General features: G+C 41.8%; 1 protein-coding gene across 1 annotated transcript; it reads right to left on the reverse strand.

Annotated features, from left to right (window-relative positions):
* Nucleotides 1–770: 770 nt before the first annotated feature.
* On the reverse strand, nucleotides 771–22,865 carry LOC143764329 (zona pellucida-like domain-containing protein 1). The gene is made up of 11 exons (XM_077249777.1): nucleotides 22,774–22,865; nucleotides 21,635–21,731; nucleotides 21,329–21,555; nucleotides 20,217–20,404; nucleotides 17,989–18,061; nucleotides 17,753–17,850; nucleotides 8,767–8,853; nucleotides 8,506–8,665; nucleotides 3,320–3,404; nucleotides 1,336–1,371; nucleotides 771–1,020 (listed from the first exon to the last, which is right to left on the reverse strand). The coding sequence occupies exons 2-11, from the start codon at nucleotides 21,720–21,722 to the stop codon at nucleotides 947–949; spliced, it is 1,116 nt and encodes a 371-aa protein (XP_077105892.1). The 5' UTR covers nucleotides 21,723–21,731; nucleotides 22,774–22,865; the 3' UTR covers nucleotides 771–946.
* Between the last annotated feature and the right edge of the window lie 998 nt (nucleotides 22,866–23,863).

The raw sequence follows: 23,863 nt of genomic DNA on the forward strand, positions 1-23,863 counted from the left end.
TAATCGACCAAGGTATCATTTTAATCAGTTTAATGGTGCCAACCTAACAGTGTCTGTAGGTTACTCAGCACAATCCTACTAAGAGGTTTCCTTTAAATATGTATTTTTGACAGCGGAAAAGTAAGAGTTAATGGTTGGGACTAGCCCAGAGTAGGAGGGGCAAGCTGAAGGGATAGAGGTAGTTTCCTGTTAGGAGGTAGGAAAGGGCCCAGTGTGCACAGAAAGAAGACCTAAGGTCTAATGTGATCAGTGCCGCATGACAAGGGTGTCCAAACTGTAAGAGGAGACCAAGCTGAGAGATAGCGAGATCCTAGCGGAAAGAGCAAAATAAGTGACCAAAAGAACAGAGTGACAATTGGAGACGGGTTCATGGTCAGGGTGCCTAGCAGAACAGCCTAGGGTTTATAACTCGCTAAGGTTGCGGGTCTAGATAGGACAGAGTAAGTAAGACAAAGAGGGAAATGATCTGAAATACAGAGGTGACCACACTTGGCCATCTCTGGCACACACAAATAATGAAAGGAGGGATTCTGCAAATGCACATTTCAAACCCTCGTTCTTGGACTCGTTGGGGTTCCCTGCATTCGGACACCCACTGATCCACAATTTACTACCACCTGTCCTATGAACAGGTGATTATTTTAAATGTTGGGAATAACGCTTTACAATATAACAGGTTGACAATTTTAATGCATTTGTTGGTCACATTGTGCATCAGTCAATTCATTATTCTTACACGTGGGAAGAACGAAGCCGACCCGATATTCAGCCATGTTTAATCTGTGCTTTATTACACAGGAATCATACAGTTTACAATTTATGTATCGGCTTTCTTTACAATCAGCGGTCTATCATTGTACACAATCTTTGTAATTTATGTATAATCATTATACGCTTTGTGCACTCGTAGTCATTTATTTACTGCAACATTAAAGACATTTTAGAGTCAAGCTCTTATGACGGCAGCGACGATGAGACCAACAGCAAGTCCTGCATGGTTTCCGGTCAGAAGATTTGTCCCTGTAATCAACAAAAACAGGCAAATAAATATGATGTAAAATAATCAGGAAAAAATAGTTACAAATTATTGGTGAGTTTTTCTTTTTTTTCCCAGAACCAGCGCCACCCCTGTCAGCAGGTTGTGTCTGGAATTACAGGCTATTGCTACTCAAGTGAAGGGGGCTGAGCTGTAATAATGGGACAAAGTTGATGGCAATAATCATGTTGTTTCTGCAACCAACAATGTTATGCATATCAAGGAAATTGTCCAACCCTTGTATAAAAGCTGTTATAGGGTCCTTTTATATGTAAGAAAATACATAGAGGAACACATACCACCACTGTTAAATTCAGACCATTCACCCGTTTCCCCTGCAAAACAGATAAAATCCAATATCATGCTGAGTTTTATTTTATTACGCAGATGCCTTGTTTTATCTTAGTAGCCAATTAGAGATTAACATTTCCTATGAATAACTAGGGGAAAAAAAATGGGATTTTTTTTCTGTATAGTTTCTTTCAGGAAACCAATCCAGTACAGATAGGGATGCCACGAATTACAAATGGTCATGATTAAGGTTAAAAGTACATAAATACTAGGCACAGCGGGCAATTTTCAAGGGTGGAGAGAATGAAAAACTCCTTTAATAAAACAAAAGTAAATCAAAAAAGCCAATCACAAGTGCCATATAGAGTGCCCTCTATTCCAGGGAATTTTAGCCACCTCTTCCCTGAAAATGGCATTGAGCAGATGCAGCAAAATCAGAAAAATTACCAAAAGTGTTCAAGTAGCCTTAGAAATGATGAAAATTGAGATGAGAAGTATTGAACTGATAGGGGCATAAGTTCCAGTCGTTCTCAAACCATGGTGCCCACATTCTTCTATGAAAAAGCGTGTCCTCTTGGCATACGCTGCGTCATTATGTGAACACATACTTTTTTTTTTTTACTATGTCATCCGTTTTACCTTTCTCTAGGGTTTTTGTATATAGGGACACAGTAAAAAGTTACTTTTTTTTACGATGGGAGTCAATGTATGATCCTCTATGCACATATATATTCCGAAATACAGGTCAGGGAACACTCCTAATGTAAAATTCTGATGGAAGCAAAAACCATTAAATTTAGTGGATGAAAGATACATGGTTGGTGGAAAAACCTGGGTTTTTCAGATTATGTTACGCATCTGGATCAGGACATTAAAAGATGACGTGTCATAACTTATTAGCAGGGAACAGTGCGAAAAGTCCAAAAAGCTTCTGATTGGTAATTATTTATATAAAAAGATCCTATTTATCTGCTGTTCTGTTTGGCTTTATTTTTATCTCATTTATTGTGCTGAAAATGAGGATACAGAACAGAATTCTTACCAAACGGGGGGCACTGGACCCTGGACTCTTGTCTCATGCAAAAAAAGTTTATAAATAATGTCATATGATGTTCTATTACACCGATGCCAACCGCCAAGAGGATCCATCAGTAGCTTTTTGGTCTCCAAACTGCCATCACTAGCGGATGGTGCCCCTTATGTGAATGGTATCTGTACACTATGAACTTCCATCAGATGCAAGGCCAGGATATGGCCAACTGGTGGAGGTGCCGGATGTCTGATGTCATCTTTCCGATGACTTATCCTAAGGATCTTAAGACTACCATACACATTAGACTGTTGTCAGCCAAACCCGCTAATATCCACAAGTTCGTCCGACAGTCTAGGGTGTATAGAGGTCCCCGACAAGATTGTGGGGAGAGATAAGGATCCAGTATTTCCAATTTAGGACCAACTTTGCTTTTGTCCTTCGAGAGATAGTCCGCTGCAGCAGGAGTCTAGCAGAAGGTTTGTTTAGAGAACTCCAGTGTATGGGACAGTTGGGCAAATTAGCTACTGCCCAAACATCACTTGGCTGACAACTATCTGTATTGTATTTGGGGCTTTAGTCCTGGACAGCCCCTTTAATTACTGTGCATGCTGTATGTTAATAACCTCCTTGCAGTGAAAGGGAGAGAGGATTGTTGCACCCTAATCCTGCCCAATAAATTTGATTGACATCCCAGAGGACAGTATGTCATTACAAGCCCTTGTCTTCAGCTACGTTAACCATGTCAGATTTTTTTCCCGATCATCTCCACCTCCTTTACTACAAAAACATAATTGTTATACATACAGGGGAGATAAAGTTCTTCTTAAGCAAAATCCAGAATCTGCTATGGCTAGTGATGGCACCTTTAGAAAGCAAGGGAGCGGCACTGTCAGCTAAACGTTGTGGTTTGGAGTCCTAAAAGTGATGGGTCCCCTTCAATCTCAGTTGCAGACATGTACCTGTTATGTAGAGGGGTCCGGATGAAACCATCACCTGCTCTGTATTAGCATTAGCTTCTCTCCTTTTTCGTGAGCCGGTGCATTTCTATACACAAAAAATATGGATGTTGGTAAAACATTTCTATCAACATTTTCCCATTTTGTAAAATAGTGCTATACCTAAAATGCAAAACTATATACACAGGCTATAAGAAGCGCTGTTCTATATTTTTCTAAAACTGGACATTTTTTATTTTTTTCTCTTATATTTTGTATGTGGGGAAACCTAGTGAACATGTGTATACTTTTTCATTTACCGGGGCCTTGGCGTATGTCGGTAATTCTGGTGAAAAACACTAAAAATCAACCTGACTTGACTGCTTATAGATATGAGTTAAACAACACTCAATGGGTATACACAAATTAAATCATAGAAATCTAAGTATATATATATATATATATATATATATATATATATATAACACATAGTGACAGCCAGAAAGTGTTCGTGACAAAGAGTGATAACCACTCAAGAAGAAGAGCAGAAATAACCCCAGAAAAATGGACTTATATATAAATGTCAGACAAAGTATATTGAATATAAAATTGCCTTTATTAAATACACATTGCCAAACAGTAATACTAATTAAAAAGAAAAATGTGCATGCGTCTGGACAATTACTCCCGCCAACCCAAAAAAAAAAATAATAAAAAAATATGATGCTTAAGGAATTTTATGGATGCATGAAATCATAAAAAAAAACATAAAAAATGTCTGTAGATGTCAAACTCATTTAAATACAAATCTCCGCGTAATATAAAGTGCAAAAAGTGCATAGTTATCATTAGGAAAAAAACTTGATAGATGAGACGTAACTCATAGTGAAAGGCAAGAAAGTGAAACAAAAACTTCACCATTAATGTGGATCCATATTGGATTGTGAGGGTTCAGGAATGCAAACAAAAAAATCCCACAAATATATATGGGCAATTCTGGGGCAATATACCTTTAAGGTCCAGTGGAGTCACAGACAACGCGCACAGCCAGAAGTGCGTTTTGGATTATAAATCCTTCGTCAGGGGGTGAAACGATTTATAATCTGAAATGCGCGTTTACCCTTTACCCCCAAGGGTGGTTTGCACGTTAATGACCGGGCCAATTTTTACAATTCTGACCACTGTCCCTTTATGAGGTTATAACTCTGGAACGCTTCAACGGATCCCAGTGATTCTGACATTGTTTTCTCGTGACATATTGTACTTCATGATAGTGATAAAATTTCTTTGATATTACCTGTGTTTATTTGTGAAAAAAAAGGAAATTTGGCGAACATTTTGAAAATTTCGCAATTTTCCAACTTTGAATTTTTATGCAATAAAATCACAGAGATATGTCACACAAAATACTTAATAGGTAACATTTCCCACATGTCTACTTTACATCAGCACAATTTTGGAACCAACATTTTTTATTTGTTAGGGAGTTATAAGGGTTAAAAGTTGACCAGCAATTTCTCAGTTTTACAACACCATTTTTTTTTAGGGACCACATCTCATTTGAAGTCATTTTGAGGGGTCTATATGATAGAAAATAACCAAGTGTGACACCATTCTAAAAACTGCACCCCTCAAGGTGCTCAAAACCACATTCAAGAAGTTTATTAACCCTACAGGTGTTTCACAGGAATTTTTGGAATGTTTAAATAGAAATGAACATTTAACTTTTTTTCACAAAAAATTTACTTCAGCTCCAATTTGTTTTATTTTTACCAAGGGTAACAGGAGAAAATGGACACCAAAAGTTGTTGTACAATTTGTCCTGAGTACGCCGATACCCCATATGTGGGGGTAAACCACTGTTTGGGCGCATGGCAGAGCTCGGAAGCGAAGGAGCGCCATTTCACTTTTCAATGCAAAATTGACTGGAATTGAGATGGGACGCCATGTTGCGTTTGGAGAGCCCCTGATGTGCCTAAACATTGAAACCCCCCACAAGTGACACCATTTTGGAAAGTAGACCCCCTAAGGAACTTATCTAGATGTGTGGTGAGCACTTTGACCCATTAAGTGATTCACAGAAGTTTAGAATGCAGAGCCGTAAAAATAAAAAATCATATTTTTTCACAAAAATGATCTTTTCGTCCCCAATTTTTTATTTTCCCAAGGGTAAGAGGAGAAATTGGACCCCAAAAGTTGTTGTACAGTTTGTCCTGAGTACACTGATACCCCATATGTGGGGGTAAACCACTGTTTGGGCGCATGGTAGAGATCGGAAGGGAAGGAGCGTCGTTTGACGTTTCAATGCAAAATTGACAGGAATTGAGATGGGACGCCATGTTGCGTTTGGAGAGCCACTGATGTGCCTAAACATTGAAACCCCCCTCAAGTGACACCATTTTGGAAAGTAGACCCCCTAAAGAACTCATCTAGATGTGTTGTGAGAGCTTTGAACCCCCAAGTGTTTCACTACAGTTCATAACGCAGAGCCGTGAAAATAAAAATTATTATTTTTCCACAAAAATTATTTTTAGCCCCCAGTTTTGTATTTTTCCAAGTGTAACAGTTGATATTAGACCCCAAAAGTTGTTGTCCAATTTGTCCTGAGTACGCTGATACCCAATATGTGGGGGGGGAACCACCGTTGAGCGCATGGCAGAGCTCGGAAGGGAAGGAGCGTCATTTGGAATGCAGACTTAGATGGATTGGTCTGCAGGCGTCACATTGCGTTTGCAGAGCCCCTAATGTACCTAAACAGTAGAAACCCCCCACAAGTGACCCCATATTGGAAACTAGACCCCCCCAAGGAACTTATCTAGATGTGTTGTGAGAACTTTGAACCCCCAAGTATTTCACTACAGTTTATAACGCAGAGCCGTGAAAATAAAAAATCCTTTTTTTTTCCACAAAAATTATTTTTTATCCCCCAGTTTTGTATTTTCCCAAGGGTAACAAGAGAAATTGGACCCGAAAAGTTGTTGTCAAATGTGTCCTGAGTACGCTGATACCCCATATGTTGGGGTAAACCCCTGTTTGGGCGCACGGGAGAGCGCGGAAGGGAAGGAGCACTGTTTTACTTTTTCAACGCAGAATTGGCTGGAATTGAGATCGGACGCCATGTCGCGTTTGGAGAGCCCTTGATGTGCCTGAACAGTGAAAACCCCACAATTTTAACTGAAACCCTAATCCAAACACATCCCTAACCCTAATCCCAAAGGTAACCCTAACCACACCCCTAACCCTGACACCCTAACTCTAATCCCAACCATAAATGTAATCCAAACCCTAACCCTAACTTTAGCCCCAACCCTAACCCTAACTTTAGCCCCAACCCTAACTGTAGCCTTAACCCTAACCCTAGCCCTAACCCTAGCTGAAAAATGGAAATAAATAAATTTTTTAAATTTTTCGCTAACTAAGGGGGTGATGAAGGGGGTTTGATTTACTTTTATAGCGGGTTTTTTAGCAGATTTTTATGATTGGCAGCCGTCACACACTGAAAGACGCTTTTTATTGGAAAAAATATTTTTTGCGTTACCACATTTTGAGAGCTATAATTTTTCCATATTTTTGTCCACAGAGTCATGTGAGGTCTTGTTTTTTGCAGGACGAGTTGATGTTTTTATTTGTAACATTTTCGGACACGTGACTTTTTTTATCGCTTTTTATTCCGATTTTTGTGAGGCAGAATGACCAAAAACCAGCTAGTCACGAATTTCTTTTGGGGGAGGCGTTTATACCGTTCCGCGTTTGGTAAAATGGATAAAGCAGTTTTATTCATCGGGTCAGTACGATTACAGCGATACCTCATTTATATCTTTTTTTTATGTTTTGGTGCTTTTATATGATAAAAACTATTTTATAGAAAAAATAATTATTTTTGCATCACTTTATTCTGAGGACTATAACTTTTTTATTTTTTCTTTGATGACACTGTATAGTGACTCGTTTTTTTGCGGGACAAGATGACGTTTTCAGCGGTACCATGGTTATTTATATCCGTCTTTTTGATCGCGTGTTATTCCATTTTTTATTTGGCGGTATGATAAAGCGTCTATGCCTCTTTTTTTCTTTTACGGTGTTCACTGAAGAGGTTAACTAGTGGGACAGTTTTATAGGTCGGGTCGCTACGGACTCGGCGATACTAAATATGTGTACTTTTATTGTTTTTTTTATTTAGATAATGAAATGTATTTATAGGAACAATATTTTTTTATTTTTTTTGCATTTTTTTTGGAATTTTTTTTTTTTTTTTTAAACACATGTGAATTTTTTTTTTTACACTATAACATTGCCCCAGGGGGGGCATGATGTTATAGTGTAAGATCGCCGATCTGACACTTTGCTGTGCACTGTGTCAGATCGGCGATCTGACGTGCACAGGTCCTGGAGGCTACCCGGCGCCTGCTCTGAGCAGGCGCAGTGAAGTCACCTCCCTGCAGGACCCGGATGCCGCAGCCATCTTGGATCCAGGCCTGCTGCAGGGAGGAGGTAAGAGACCCTCGGAGCAACGCAATTACATTGCGTTGCTCCGGGGGTCTCAGGGAAGCCCGCAGGGAGCCCCCTCCCTGCGCGATGCTTCCCTATACCGCCGGAACACTGCGATCATGTTTGATCGCAGTGTGCCGGGGGTTAATGTGCCGGGGGCGGTCCGTGACCGCTCCTGGCACATAGTGCCGGATGTCAGCTGCGATAGTCAGCTGACACCCGGCCGCGATCGGCCGCGCTCTCCCCCCATGAACGCGGCCGATCGCACTGGACGTACTATCCCGTCGGTGGTCATACGGGCCCACCCCACCTCGACGGGATAGTACGTCCGATGTCAGAAAGGGGTTAAGCATCATTTTTTTTGGGGGGGCTCTTATATGATTATTTATTTAATTGTCAGCAATATAGATATAAATTATATTATCCTTTGGGTACGGTTTCTATTTTAGGATTTCTTAAAACTTTTATATAATTGATATACATTTTTGCTGGAGTAATTTTCCAGACGCGTGCACATTTTTCTTTTTAATTAGTATTACTGTTTGCCAATGTGTATTTAATAAAGGCAATTTTATATTCCATATACTTTGTCTGATATTTATATATAAGTCCATTTTTCTGGGGTTGTTTCTGCTTATAGATATGAGCAACATATGTGGATAATAGGGACATAAATCTCAGGTCTACATCACATAAGTATGATCCAAAAGATGATCCCTTACAGCACATTGATCAGCCTGACAGAGGCGGGTGAAGCAGTGCAGATATATTGACGACGTTTTCTGGCCACTGTGCTGCAGAAATCGGAATGCCTCAAAACTGAATTTTGCAGTCGTGGCTTGCCCATTTTGAATAATAGTCGTCTTGTTTTGTTTGTTACAGCTGTAATGAATTAAGATGAAATACATAGATTAGGTAATGTCTCCAATACAATAGAAACTACAGTCTACTTAGGTTAACTCTGGAAACAGGCATTACATTACCCTGTGAAGAAAGAGTAGCTATCATTTCCCACAGTTGTAATAATAGGACCAGGTGTGGCGAAACATTGATCCAGATTAACATAGTAGCTAGAAATAAAACAAAAATTAAAAAAGGATTTGTAGAGTAATTGTACAAAATTGTCATACAGTTAATATCAAATACAGGAAATCAGCAGAAGATTTTCTAACCTGATTTTGTTTAGACAAATTCTCAAAAAGTTTAAAAAATTAGCACAATTTTATTTACAACATTTATACCCAACATATATAATATCTTTGCAAATACAGTGAACCGCTATGCAGATACCGATCTATCATGATTAGGCTCTGTTCACATCTCCGGATGCACACTTTGGTTTCCGTTTTACATACCTTTTTGTTTTATTTGTAATGGATCTGTTTTTACTAGAGGAGTCTCTGCACCTTTCTAGTGTCCCAGGTATAGATAGAAAGCCAGGTAGTAGTTGGTTAAATTCTAGCACTGTACGTCCTGATTAGATGCACTTGGCTAGCTTTGACTAAGAACCAAGGCATATGTTCACCTGGTAGATCTCAGTCTGCTGGGGATGTTGAGCATAGTCGAGTGTTGTGAATCCGCTTTTTGGGCTCCCCTGGTGGTTGCTGGTGGTACTGGTGACTTGTGTGTGCTTTGCTGTCTCAGTTCACCTGCTCCCATCAGTGTTTGGGAGTTTCCTATTTAGCCTTGCTCTCCAGTCATTTCCTTGCCGGTCATCATTGTAACCAGAGCCTTCGGTTGCATGTTCCTGCTACTAGTCTGCTGATCAGCTAAGTGGACTTTGTCCTTTTGTTTTGTGTCATGAATCCCCAATGGCTAGGGATAGCACAGGACAAGCAAAGTACAAATAGATAACGGACGAGCTCTAGGGTGATGGAACCTGGGCTGACCGCTGCCCTACGCCTGACAAACGCAACTAGAGATAGCCAGGGAGCGTGCCTACGTTGGTTCTAGACGCCACGCACCAGCCTAAGAGCTAACTAGTACTGCAGAGAAAATAAAGACCTCTCTTGCCTCCAGAGGAATGAACCCCAAAAGATATAGTTGCCCCCTCACATGTATTAACGGTGAAATGAGAGGAAGGCACACACAGAGATGATATATATAGTTTTAGCAAATTGAGGCCCGCTGTAAACTAGAAAGCAGAACGATACAAAAGGGGACTGAGCGGTCAGCAAAAAACCCTAATCAAAAAAACCATCCTGAGATTACAAGAACCCATGTGCCAACTCATGGCACATGGGGAGAACCTCAGTCCACTAGAGCTACCAGCTAGCATAGAGACATAATAAGCAAGCTGGACAAAAAAACCAAACAACTGAAAATCAGCACTTAGCTTATCCTGAAAGATCTGGGAGCAGGTAGGCAGGAACCAAACAGAGCACATCTGAATACATTGATAGCCGGCAAGGGAATGACAGAAAGGCCAGGTAAAATAGGAAACACCCAGCCTCTGATGGACAGGTGGAAACCAAAGGCCGCAACCCACCAAAGTCACCCAGTACCAGCAGTAACCACCAGAGGGAGCCCACAAACAGAATCCACAATAGTACCCCCCCCTTGAGGAGGGGTCACCGAACCCTCACGAGAACCCCCAGGGCGATCAGGGTGAGCTCTATGGAAGGCGCGGACCAAATCAGTCGCATGAACATCGGAGGCGACCACCCAGGAATTATCCTCCTGACCATAACCCTTCCACTTAACCAAATACTGGAGTTTGCGTCTGGAAACACGAGAATCCAAGATCTTCTCAACAACATACTCCAATTCTCCCTCCACCAGCACCGGAGCAGGAGGCTCAACCGAAGGAACAACGGGCACCTCATACCTCCGCAACAATGACCGATGGAACACATTATGAATAGCAAACGATGCTGGGAGATCCAAACGAAAAGATACAGGGTTAAGAATCTCCGAGATCCTATAAGGACTGATGAACCGAGGCTTGAACTTAGGAGAAGAGACCTTCATAGGGACAAAACGAGAAGACAACCACACCAAATCCCCAACAAGAAGTCGGGGACCCACGCGGCGACGGCGATTAGCAAACTGCTGAGTCTTCTCCTGAGATAACTTCAAATTGTCCACCACCTGATTCCAAATCTGATGTAGCCTGTCCACCACCACGTCCACTCCAGGACAATCCGAAGACTCCACCTGACCAGAGGAAAAACGAGGATGAAACCCCGAATTACAAAAAAAAGGAGAGACCAACGTGGCAGAACTAGCCCGATTATTAAGAGCAAATTCGGCCAGTGGCAAAAAAGCAACCCAGTCATCTTGATCAGCAGAAACAAAACACCTCAAATAAGTTTCCAAGGTCTGATTAGTTCGCTCCGTCTGGCCATTCGTCTGAGGATGGAATGCAGACGAGAAAGACAAATCAATGCCCATCTTGGCACAAAACGTCCGCCAAAATCTAGACACAAACTGGGATCCCCTGTCAGAAACGATATTCTCCGGAATCCCATGCAAACGGACCACGTTCTGAAAAAATAAAGGGACCAACTCAGAAGAGGAGGGCAACTTAGGCAAGGGCACCAAATGAACCATCTTAGAAAAGCGGTCACACACAACCCAGATAACGGACATTTTCTGTGAAACCGGAAGATCAGAAATAAAATCCATGGAAATGTGCGTCCAAGGCCTCTTCGGGATGGGCAAGGACAACAACAACCCACTGGCCCGAGAACAGCAAGGCTTAGCTCGAGCACACACTTCACAAGACTGCACAAAGGTACGCACATCCCTAGACCAGGAAGGCCACCAAAAAGACCTGGCCACCAAGTCTCTAGTACCAAATATTCCAGGATGACCAGCCAACACAGAAGAATGGACCTCGGAGATGACTCTACTGGTCCAATCATCCGGAACAAACAGTCTTTCTGGTGGACAACGATCCGGTTTATCCACCTGAAACTCCTGCAATGCACGTCGCAAGTCTGGGGATACGGCGGACAATATTACCCCATCCCTAAGGATACCAGTAGGCCCAGAGTCTCCAGGAGAGTCAGGCACAAAACTCCTGGAAAGAGCATCTGCCTTCACATTCTTTGAACCTGGCAGGTATGAAACCACGAAATTGAAACGAGAAAAAAACAACGACCAACGAGCCTGTCTAGGATTCAAACGCCTGGCAGACTCAAGGTAAATGAGATTCTTGTGATCAGTCAAGACCACCACACGATGTTTAGCACCCTCAAGCCAATGACGCCACTCCTCAAATGCCCACTTCATGGCCAAAAGCTCCCGATTACCCACATCATAATTGCGCTCGGCGGGCGAGAATTTTCTAGAGAAGAATGCACATGGCTTCATCACCGAGCCATTAGAACTTCTCTGTGACAAAACCGCCCCCGCTCCAATCTCGGAAGCATCAACCTCAACCTGAAAAGGAAGTGAAACATCTGGTTGACACAACACAGGAGCAGAAGAAAACCGGCGCTTAAGTTCCTGAAAGGCCTCCACGGCCGCAGGAGACCAATCAGCAACATCAGCACCCTTTTTAGTCAAATCAGTCAATGGTTTGACAATACTGGAAAAATTAGCAATGAACCGACGATAAAAATTAGCAAACCCCAAGAACTTCTGAAGGCTCTTAACAGATGTAGGTTGTGTCCAGTCACAAATAGCCTGAACCTTGACGGGATCCATCTCAATAGTAGAAGGAGAAAAAATGTACCCCAAAAAAGAAATCTTCTGGACTCCGAAGAGACACTTTGAACCCTTCACAAACAGAGAATTGGCCCGCAGAACCTGAAACACCTTCCTGACCTGTAGAACATGAGACTCCCAGTCATCAGAAAACACCAAAATATCATCCAAATACACAATCATAAACTTATCCAGATATTCACGGAAAATATTGTGCATAAAGGACTGAAAGACTGACGGAGCATTGGAGAGTCCAAAAGGCATTACCAAATACTCAAAACGGCCCTCAGGCGTATTAAATGCGGTTTTCCACTCATCACCCTGTTTTATCCGCACCAGATTATACGCACCGCGAAGATCTATCTTAGTGAACCACCTAGCCCCCTTAATGCGAGCAAACAAATCAGTTAATAATGGCAATGGATACTGGTATTTGACCGTAATCTTATTCAGAAGGCGATAATCTATACAAGGCCTCAGGGAACCATCTTTTTTAGCCACGAAAAAGAAACCTGCTCCCAGAGGGGACGAAGATGGACGAATATGTCCCTTTTCCAAGGACTCCTTAATATAATTCCGCATAGCAGTATGCTCTGGCAGTGACAGATTAAATAAACGACCCTTAGGGAACTTACTGCCAGGAATCAATTCTATAGCACAGTCACACTCTCTATGAGGAGGGAGCGAATTGAGCTTAGGCTCCTCAAAAACATCCCTATAGTCAGACAAAAACGCAGGGATCTCAGAAGGAGTAGATGAAGCGATTGAAATCGGAGGTGCATAATCATGAACCCCCTGACATCCCCAGCTTAACACAGACATTGTTTTCCAGTCCAGGACAGGATTATGAGTTTGTAACCATGGCAGACCAAGCACTAGTACATCATGTAAATTATACAGTACAAGGAAGCGAATCACCTCCTGATGAACGGGAGTCATGCGCATGGTCACTTGTGTCCAATACTGCGGTTTATTCATAGCCAATGGTGTAGAGTCAATTCCCTTCAGAGGAATAGGAACTTCCAGAGGCTCCAGACTAAAACCGCAGCGTTTAGCAAATGACCAATCCATAAGACTCAGGGCAGCGCCCGAATCCACATAGGCATCGACGGAAATGGAAGACAGAGAAAAAATCAGAGTCACAGACAAAATGAACTTAGGCTGCAGAGTACTAATGGCAAAAGATTTATCAACCCTTTTTGTGCGTTTAGAGCATGCTGATATAACATGAGCTGAATCACCACAATAAAAACACAATCCATTTTTCCGCCTATAATTTTGCCGTTCACTTCTGGACTGAATTCTATCACATTGCATAGTCTCAGGTGCCTGTTCAGAAGACACCGCCAACTGGTGCACGGGTTTGCGCTCCCGTAAACGCCGATCAATCTGAATGGCCATAGCCATAGACTCATTCAGACCTGTAGGCGTAGGGAACCCCACCATAATATCCTTAATGGCCTCAGAAAGACCATTTCTGAAGTTTGCAGCCAGGGCGCACTCATTCCACTGAGTAAGCACCGACCATTTCCGAAATTTTTGACAATATATTTCCGCTTCATCATGCCCCTGAGAGAGGGCTAATAAAGCCTTTTCAGCCTGAATCTCTAGGTTAGGTTCCTCATAGAGCAATCCCAATGCCAGAAAAAACGCATCCACACTGAGCAATGCAGGATCCCCTGGTGCCAATGCAAATGCCCAATTCTGAGGGTCGCCCCGCAGGAAAGATATTACAATCTTGACCTGTTGAGCAGGGTCTCCAGAGGAGCGAGATTTTAAAGAAAGAAACAATTTACAATTGTTCCTGAAATTCAGGAAGGTAGATCTATCTCCAGAAAAGAACTCTGGAATAGGAATTCTAGGTTCAGACATGGGAGTGTGAACAACAAAATCCTGTATGTTTTGAACTTTTGCCGCGAGATTACTCAGGCTGGAAGCCAAACTCTGGACATCCATGTTAAACAGCTAAGATCAGAGCCATTCAAGGGTTAAGAGGAGGTAAGAAGCAGCTAGACAGCAATTAAGGGCTAGGCAGCAAAACTCTGAAGGGAAAAAAAAAAAAAAAATTTCCCTTAAACAGTTCTTTTTCTCCTGCTTCAGCCCAAACAATTAACACTTTGTGGGCCGGCTATACTGTCATGAATCCCCAATGGCTAGGGATAGCACAGGACAAGCAAAGTACAAATAGATAACGGACGAGCTCTAGGGTGATGGAACCTGGGCTGACCGCTGCCCTACGCCTGACAAACGCAACTAGAGATAGCCAGGGAGCGTGCCTACGTTGGTTCTAGACGCCACGCACCAGCCTAAGAGCTAACTAGTACTGCAGAGAAAATAAAGACCTCTCTTGCCTCCAGAGGAATGAACCCCAAAAGATATAGTTGCCCCCTCACATGTATTAACGGTGAAATGAGAGGAAGGCACACACATAGAGATGATATATATAGTTTTAGCAAATTGAGGCCCGCTGTAAACTAGAAAGCAGAACGATACAAAAGGGGACTGAGCGGTCAGCAAAAAACCCTAATCAAAAAAACCATCCTGAGATTACAAGAACCCATGTGCCAACTCATGGCACATGGGGAGAACCTCAGTCCACTAGAGCTACCAGCTAGCATAGAGACATAATAAGCAAGCTGGACAAAAAAACCAAACAACTGAAAATCAGCACTTAGCTTATCCTGAAAGATCTGGGAGCAGGTAGGCAGGAACCAAACAGAGCACATCTGAATACATTGATAGCCGGCAAGGGAATGACAGAAAGGCCAGGTAAAATAGGAAACACCCAGCCTCTGATGGACAGGTGGAAACCAAAGGCCGCAACCCACCAAAGTCACCCAGTACCAGCAGTAACCACCAGAGGGAGCCCACAAACAGAATCCACAACAGTTTTGTATCTTTTGTCCAGTTTGCAGTTTTTGTTATTCTCTGTAGCTGGAAGCTCTTGCGGGCTGAAATTGCCACTTCTGTGTCATGAGTTGACACAGGAGTCTTAAAGTAATTTCAGGATGTTTTTTTGAAAGGGTTTTCAGTTGACCGTGAAGTCCTCTTTTGTATCCTTCTGCTATCTAGTAAGTGGACCTCTCTTTGCTAAATCTACTTTCATACTGTGTATGTCTTTTCCTCTTAACTCACCGTTATTACATGTGGGGGGCTGCTATCATCTTTTGGGGTATTTCCCTAGAGGTAAGCCAGGTCTGTTCCTTCCTCTACCAGGCGTAGTTAGTCCTCCGGCTGGCGCGTGGCATCCAGGAAGTCGTAGGTATGCTCCCTGGCTACTATTAGTTGTGTGGTAGATTTAGCTCACGGTCAGCTCGAGATTCCATCACCCAGAGCTCGTCCGTTATTTTTGTGTTCTGATGTTTCCCGGCCATTGGGAATCATGACAGTCGAGTGTGTTGAAGCTGGTAAGTGACCAGCCAAAATGTGAGCTGTAGCTGGGAGAGAGACAAGCTTGGGTCTCTCTCTGAATGCAGACTGCTCTGATCAGCTAGGAAAGCTGAGCAGTCTGTGTGTTGGAGCTGCAGAGTAACTTATGGCAGCTGCAGTCTGTTTAGTGTGCGCTGTGTATGGAGTTGAACACTTCTGTTTGGGGCTGGAAACTGCTGGAGCTCAGGTTGAAGGTGATACCGAGGCTGGTAGGACACTATCTCTTCTGTGTGTAAAGTTTGCTCCTGGAGAAAAGACTAATCTGTTTGGCTTAGATCGCAGTGACATATGTGATATGTGCCTGGTGAATGATCTGTTTATTTGCTGTGATACCTTTGTGCCCAGATGAGGTTGTTCTGTTTGAATCCCTTGGAGTTTTATGAAAGTAATAAAACTGCATGTTTGGACAAAATCATATTGCCCATGTGAACGCTAAATAATGCCTACCTGAGAGCATGCACAGTGCTAAAATAATTGATCCCTTAATGGATTACTTTACAGATGACCTTCCGTTAAGATTAATTTCCCCAAAACACAAATGTTTCCCTGTTGAAAAAAAATGGATCCAGTTGCTAACTGTTTTTGGTTGGATTTTAGCTGGATTGCAGTCAAGACCTTGTAGGACTTTTCTATCCTCATTCAAATGAATAGGTCCTGTACTGAATCATTATATTTCTGTTTGTCAAAAGATGGAGATAACTACTACACATGTGAACACAGCCTTGGGCAGTAGAAGCCATAGTGTTGTGCCACGTCCAACACACTACGAATTCACGGTCAGTGGACACCATCTAGTTATCGTAGATTTAGTCACGGTTTTAGTTTTGAGAACTGCTCCATGTACCCAATCAAGGTTTGGCTACCTCTGCTAGATCTTGTTGGACAAACTGGTTTCTAGGGATAAACCTGCCTAATAACCAAAGTCTTTTCCATAGGGTTGTCAGGCGGTGCGTCCTTTGCAACCAGTTGGTCAGAGGATACGGAGGTCGTAAGCCCTGGGCGAGTCACTTACCTGGAAGAGGCAAGATGGCTTGGCAGGCTTAACATAAAATTCACCTTGTACCAGTAGAGTTAGGGCCCATTTAGACTGCCCAACCGTGGCTGTTAAACGATGGCCAATTGGCTACATACAAGCTGATCGGCGGTAACTTAATAGACCTTAATAGACTGGCCGACAGCACACAGAATATTATACAGGCAGCACATGTCCTGTTTACATGGGCAATGTGCTGCCAAGAATGATGACTTTTTAGGCCTCATTTACTCATCTGATTTTTTTCACATACGAGAAAATCTGACCAATTATTCTGATCAGAGTGTTATTTGAGTCTTCTCCATTCTGACAGTTTGTGAAAATCAGACTGTACTCATATTTCATTTGAATGCAGTCCAATTTTATTTTACTGACCCGTTGACATTCATTGTCGATTTTAATCCGATCCTCAGATCAAAAAATCAGACATGACTCCAATATTTGCCCAAGACCACTTGGTCTGAGGAAAAAAATAGGACCTGTGGATGGTCCCATAGACTATCATGGGTATGAGTGCTATCCTTGAAAAACACGGATAGCACTCGTACACAAAAATTGGACATCTGAATGAGGCCTAAGGCAAACTTAAAAATAATCTCACCTGTTGAACGAGCTTTTTCCTCGTTCAGCAGCTGATTGTTGGCTTGTTTAGACGAGCCAATATGGGACAATTGAGCATTCCTAGGAACTCCAGTTCTCGGTTATAGACTTGTCTAAATGAGCCCAACCTTTTGGAGCAGCCTATTCAACTATACCTTCGGAAAAATTTTGGTGACAATATAGTTGACAATAAAACGATGTGACTAAAAATCAACAAAGAAATTACGCATTCATCAGTTGAACCCATGCTGTACCTCATAGCCGTGTTATTGCTGGCTACTTGCACGTATATTTTCTTCCTCAGTCCATAAGTGTTGCCATTTCCAGTTGCTTCTGTGGTGAAGTTTTCATCCTTTGATGAACAATGTATATGGTCTAGTTAACAATTGTACAATTATACACTGCCAAAAACACTTGGGTAAAATCTAAAGAAATTATAAGAGAAAAAGACTACTGATAAGTTTTAGCCATGACTTTTGGTCCCACATACCGTGAAAATCCCCATCCGGAGAGTACTGATGAAGCTACCACTGTTGTTGTTAATGGCCACCGCTCCAAAGGAACTATGGGAAATGATTAGATATAATTGAAAGGTTTAATAGGAAAAAAAATGTAACGCTGGTTATACACAGTGATACCCGTCAGCCTAGTGTGTTCCTCATACGGAAGCCCTAGATTCCACTTTCATTGCAACATGCCAACAAAAGTATTTCACAAACACTGTACGATACCCCCACAGTGAATTCCTTCACAGTACCCTCCACATGCACAGTATGATGACCCTACTGTACCCCACCTCAACTACCCCTGCAAAGTTGTCATAGTCCTCCATATGGTATAATGCACTCCCCATAGTTCTCCATAAAGTATAATGCACTCCCTATAGTTCTCCATATAGTATAATGCACTCCCCATAGTCCTCCATATAGTAGAATGCACTGCTCATACTCTTCCATATAGTATAATGTATCCCCATAGTCATCCATAGAAAGAACTATGATGCCATGGACTATAGCCCCCACCCTGGATCTGCCCCCATCCACCTCCCCTATGCCATGGACTATAGCCCCTACCCTGGATCTGCCCCCATCCACCTCCCCTACAGCTCCTACCCAACATCCCCACAGTCCCTATCCCTATTGCCTTTATACACTTGCTTTGGCAAAACTGATGTGTATTTGGTCCTGCCAATAAAGCTTCTTTGAATCTTGAATCTTGTATAATGCACTCTCCATAGTTAGCCATATAGTATAATGCACACCCATAGTGCTACATAGAGTATAATGCACCCCCCATAGTTTTCCATATAGTATAATGCACTCCCCATAGTCCTCCATATAGTAGAATGCACTGCTCATACTCCTCCATATAGTGTAATGTATCCCCATAGTCATCCATAGAGTATAATGCACCCCCCATAGTTCTCCATATAGTATAATGCACTCCCTATAGTCCTCCATAGAGTATAATGCACTCCCCAAAGTTCTCCATATAGTATAAGGCACTCTCCATAGTCCTCAATATAGTATAATGCACTCCCCATATTCCTCCATATACTATAATGCACTCCCCATATTCCTTCATATAGTATAATGCACTCTCCATAGTCCTCAATATAGTATAATGGACTCCCTCTAGGCCTCCATATAGTTTAAGATACCCCCCACAGTCCTCCATGCAGTATAATGGCCACCACAATGTATTCACCAATTTAAAAAAAAAAAAAATACAATAGTCGCCTCTTTTCCTCGTTCACCCACTGCTCCAGTCTCTGCAACAAGCATTCTGAAGCGCCCGCACATCTCAGGGCAGCAGGAGCCATGTAGTGATGTAATCATGCCCACTGCATTGAGGTGTCAGATGCAAAGGCCGAATGATGGAGGAGGGATCGTCAGCCGATACTCCCTCCATTATTGCTTTCAACTGTATCGGCACCCAGGATGCTGATACAGTTGAACGTGCCATGATGGGCAGCAGGCCTGGTGCTGGAGCTAGCAATATGGTACGCCACTTCCGTTAGCCCACACACTCATTCCTCTACTCCAGATGGTGTTTACACCAACACCATCTGACTCTGGCATTGTGCTTTGTGATGTAAGGTTGTATGCAGCTGCTTGGCCATGAAGCTCCTGATGGTGGTGCAGTATTTGTGCTCAGTGTTCTCTATGGGAGAGCTGCTGACATTCTCCTTATCATCCTGCTGAATAAAAGGGTCAACTATTGGAATTCCAGATCCTTATCTTCTCCAACATCATCTGTTTGGGAGATCTCCGTAATCTCACTGATATCAGTGGGTTTGGTCAACTTTAGTCTAATGTTTATGGGAGCCTTAAAATGTGGAGCTTGGTCTACCACTGCACCTTGTGATAAAGTGGCTGAGGTTTATTGTATGAAGGTAAATCAGATGTTGTAATAGAGGAGTTAACTTGTTCTTCTAAGACGTGAAGCACGGGATACAGGTAACATCACCCATTTCTAGAGGCTTTCTAAAAGCTGGAGACTCCAGGACTCTTATCCCTTTTGCCCGCTGGCTATGGTCACATCAGCATGTGGCACTTATTTTGGATGGGAAAATAACGTAATCGTTGCCCACCTTTATCACGTATTATTTACGCGTTCTGATCCATTGCTCAGGTGTGCCATCAAAAAGGCAAGGTGAGAATTGAGCCATCACTTCGACATAACAGCATAATAAATAAAAAGTGTTCACATACTTACGTTAGCAGCTCGGTGTTGTTTAATATGTACTGCAGGGGGTAGTGGCAGGAGAAGTTGTAGTATAGGTTTGTGCTGTAGGACACAAGTCCCATTTCGGCTATTGGCAATGAATCCACAAATCCTGAGATGCTGACTGCTTGGACATTTGAATAGGCACTGAATTGACCTACGCCAACCTCATTTATAATCTGTGAAGGTAAAGAGTCATATTAAAGAATTAATTCCAATATAAAAACTATAATAACCACCTAAAGGATAACTTGCAGATCGGTAGAGCTCTGACCACTGCTGAAAAATGGGCACTGAAATGAATTTGTGCGATTTGTTCAGCACCGTTCTGTGCTTGGTTATATCCGGCAGTCCTAGGGAGGATGAATGGAATGACGGTGACTCGCATTTCAGAGCCCCTTTATCAGGTTCTATGGGGATTCCCAGCAGTCAGGACCTTGCTGATCTGCACATAATCACTTATCCTTTGAAGAGTTGATAGCCTATTATTATACGTTTGGCATACATATGCACCACAGCTCTCTGGGGTGTGTTATTGTATGTCCAGTATGATGGGGTAGACCTATCTCAGACATTTCTGGCCTAGGCACATGATTCCTCCGGTCATACCTCAATCACTGGGTCCTGCTGCCAGCAGAGAGGTGTCCGTACATGCTCGGCTCCCACCCTTTATTACTATAGGGGTTCTGTAAATTATTAAGTGCATGTGCTGACTCCTTCATTTTGGAAAGGATGCAACAACCCCTTTAATCATAATGTCCAATATGGAAAAAACCCTTTAGAGGGGTTTTCCATTACATACAAATTTAACCTATCCATGCTATAGGTGACACATTTGCTAATTTTTTTTATACATTGATTAATTTCGTTGTAGGTCCAATCATTTGGGACCCTATAGATCCCAACATCACCTGTGTGAATGGAGCACTGGTCCCAATGCCACTCCTTTCACTTCTATAGGACCACCTGGATGGCTATGTCTATCAGTCCCATAAATTTAGTTCGGCTACATCTGAGCTCAAACGTAATAAAATTGAACATTTTCCTGTAAAGAAAAATAAAAAAATATAACCTTCTAACTTCTTAATACTGTCAGTACTCACGTCAATGAAATTTCCACAAGTATTATTACTAGAGCCATCGAGATGTAGAGTGAAATTCAAGACCGGTGGATCAGTTGAGATATCCATGAGACCCTTGCACTCCGTTAAGTTATGTTTTCCATTCAAGGCAAGCTCATTAGGAAGAAAATTGGCAAAATAAACCGGGCAGATGTTTATGGACAGGTGAATATCTGCGGATCCGCACGTAACCGATATATCACTGTTTTCTGCAACAACAAAAAAACAAATGCTGCTCACATAACATCCAACTCAGATTAGCAGCTGATACAAAGGGTTCATTCTTACCCGGTAGTCGATTATACGCTGGGGAACATGTCTGGCAATTATGGGGCTGCAAGTACGAGAATATGAGCAGGATTATGCCAAGATACATCTTCAAAATCTGCAAATACCAAAATATACCCATCAGAATACATTTATGGCGTCGCCATGCCAAAAAGTTACATACAATACGGAAGGATTGATAGTGAATATGATAGGATATAAAGTGGTGAAAAATTAGAAAATTGAAAATTTTTACAAAATAGTCATCGTGATAAAAATACATGCATGTCAGGGTTAGAATACTTTATACCATTTTGTATGCTAAAAATTGGTGTTCATAGTCCAGTTTGGTGTACAACAAGACAAAAGAAAATGGTTATGTTGGTGTATATCATGCACTGGTGGAATTTTATGCCAAACTGCTCCAATATTATGATAGAATCATTCATAAATCACAGATTTGGGCTGTTTTTATTAAGTATTAGCAATGACGGGAGGAGGGGAAAAAAAATAAAAGAGTATGTGAGCCCAATGAATTAAAAACCTTTGTGAATCTGAAAATAAAATATGGCTCCATTTAGGAGTAAACTTAGGTGATGAGTATATAGAATGAAATGTAATTAGAAATAAAGTATTAGAATTGCAGGTTGTGGAATATGGTAATAAAATAGAAATTCTTAGGAAAATATTATAGACTTAAAAAAAAGTTGAATACACATTTCTCAAAACTAAATAAATGCATAAAATTCAGTATAAGATAAATAGGAAAGTTAATCAACTTTAGTATAAGGGCCTGTGCACACGTTGCAGATTTGTCGTGTTTTTGTCACTTTTCTGTGCAGATTTGTCACAAAAACATGGATATTCTAGTGCCAAAAGGAATGAGATTCCTAGAGTCTCATGCACATGTTGCATATTTGTGATGTAAATCTGCAGCGTGTCAATTCTTTCAGCATTTTTGCTGCAGATTTCACTCGTACTAATGAGTGGGGAAAATCTCCAATAAATATGCATGGAAAAAAAATGCATCAAAACGTGTATTTTATGCTGCTTTTTTTTACCTGCCAAGAGATGCAGAATTGACATCTTAATATGAAAATATAACAATATTACAAAACAAATATAAATGTATTTTGAAGTCAACAATGAGAATTACTCACCGGGGCAGGCAAGTGATTCCCCTGCTCATTCCACTGCGGGTTCTTCTGGAATCCGCAGGTTCGGCGCTCAGAATATTTATATGACACATTAGGACAGTAGGTTTTACACGAATATGTAATTGCAGATGGGCATCAGGTGTAATTTCATCTTTTCTGTATTTTTTCTTCCCAGGAGAGAGGACACCTGACCAGACAGAATCAAGTTGCGGAGACAATTCTCCTTTACAGATAGCTAAATCTGTAATATAAATGTGGATGGACGAACAACGCCTTGTAAATATAAAAACACAATGCCAGTAAATGTATTGTTTAACAAATGTTATTTTTTTACTTTGGGCCTTTCAGACAGTTCCTAAGATGTAGGTGCTTTTGCCATTTAAGTCAATTAAAATATTATTTTGATTATTATTATTATTTTTTTTTTAACAGACCCTTTATTCCAGAGACCTGGAGGGAAGGGGGAGAGGACAGCAGGTGAGAGATATGGTGGTGGGGCAGTAGGAGTTATTGTAGTTTGTAGACTTCTACAAAGTGTTGTTTTTAAAGATTTAGATGGTGAAGGAGGCTTTTGGGTAGCGAGTTCCACAGTATGAGGGAAGCAGAGGAGAAAGATTGCACGAGTAAAAAGAGGGAGAGAACAAGAGATTACAACCAGAGATATGTGGAAGGGGTCAGGTTAAGTTAGTATAATTCTTTGGGTTGTGGTCAGTGAAGACATTCACATGGGTGGTTGGAGAACCACAAGAGAGTTAGATGGAAGGCCTAAGGCCGGCGTCACACTAGGCGTAAGACAATACGGTCTGTTTTTTACGGCCGTAATACGCAGAAATGTTCCCAAAATAGTGATCCGTATGTCATCCTTAGGCAGGGTGTGTCAGCGTATTTTGCGCATGTCATCCTCCGTATGTAATCCGTATGGCATCCGTACTGCGATATTTTCTCGCAGGCTTGCAAAACCGACATCTAATGGCTTTTTGGGCTCAAATGTTCGGTAAACCATATATACAGTGTGTATATATATATATATCTTTAATTCAGCGCGATATAGCAGGAAAGCCAGTACTTCAATTGCCGGCTTTTCATTTCTCCT

Source organism: Ranitomeya variabilis, chromosome 4 (genome assembly GCF_051348905.1).
Source record: "Ranitomeya variabilis isolate aRanVar5 chromosome 4, aRanVar5.hap1, whole genome shotgun sequence".
NCBI classification, from domain to species: Eukaryota; Metazoa; Chordata; class Amphibia; order Anura; family Dendrobatidae; genus Ranitomeya; species Ranitomeya variabilis.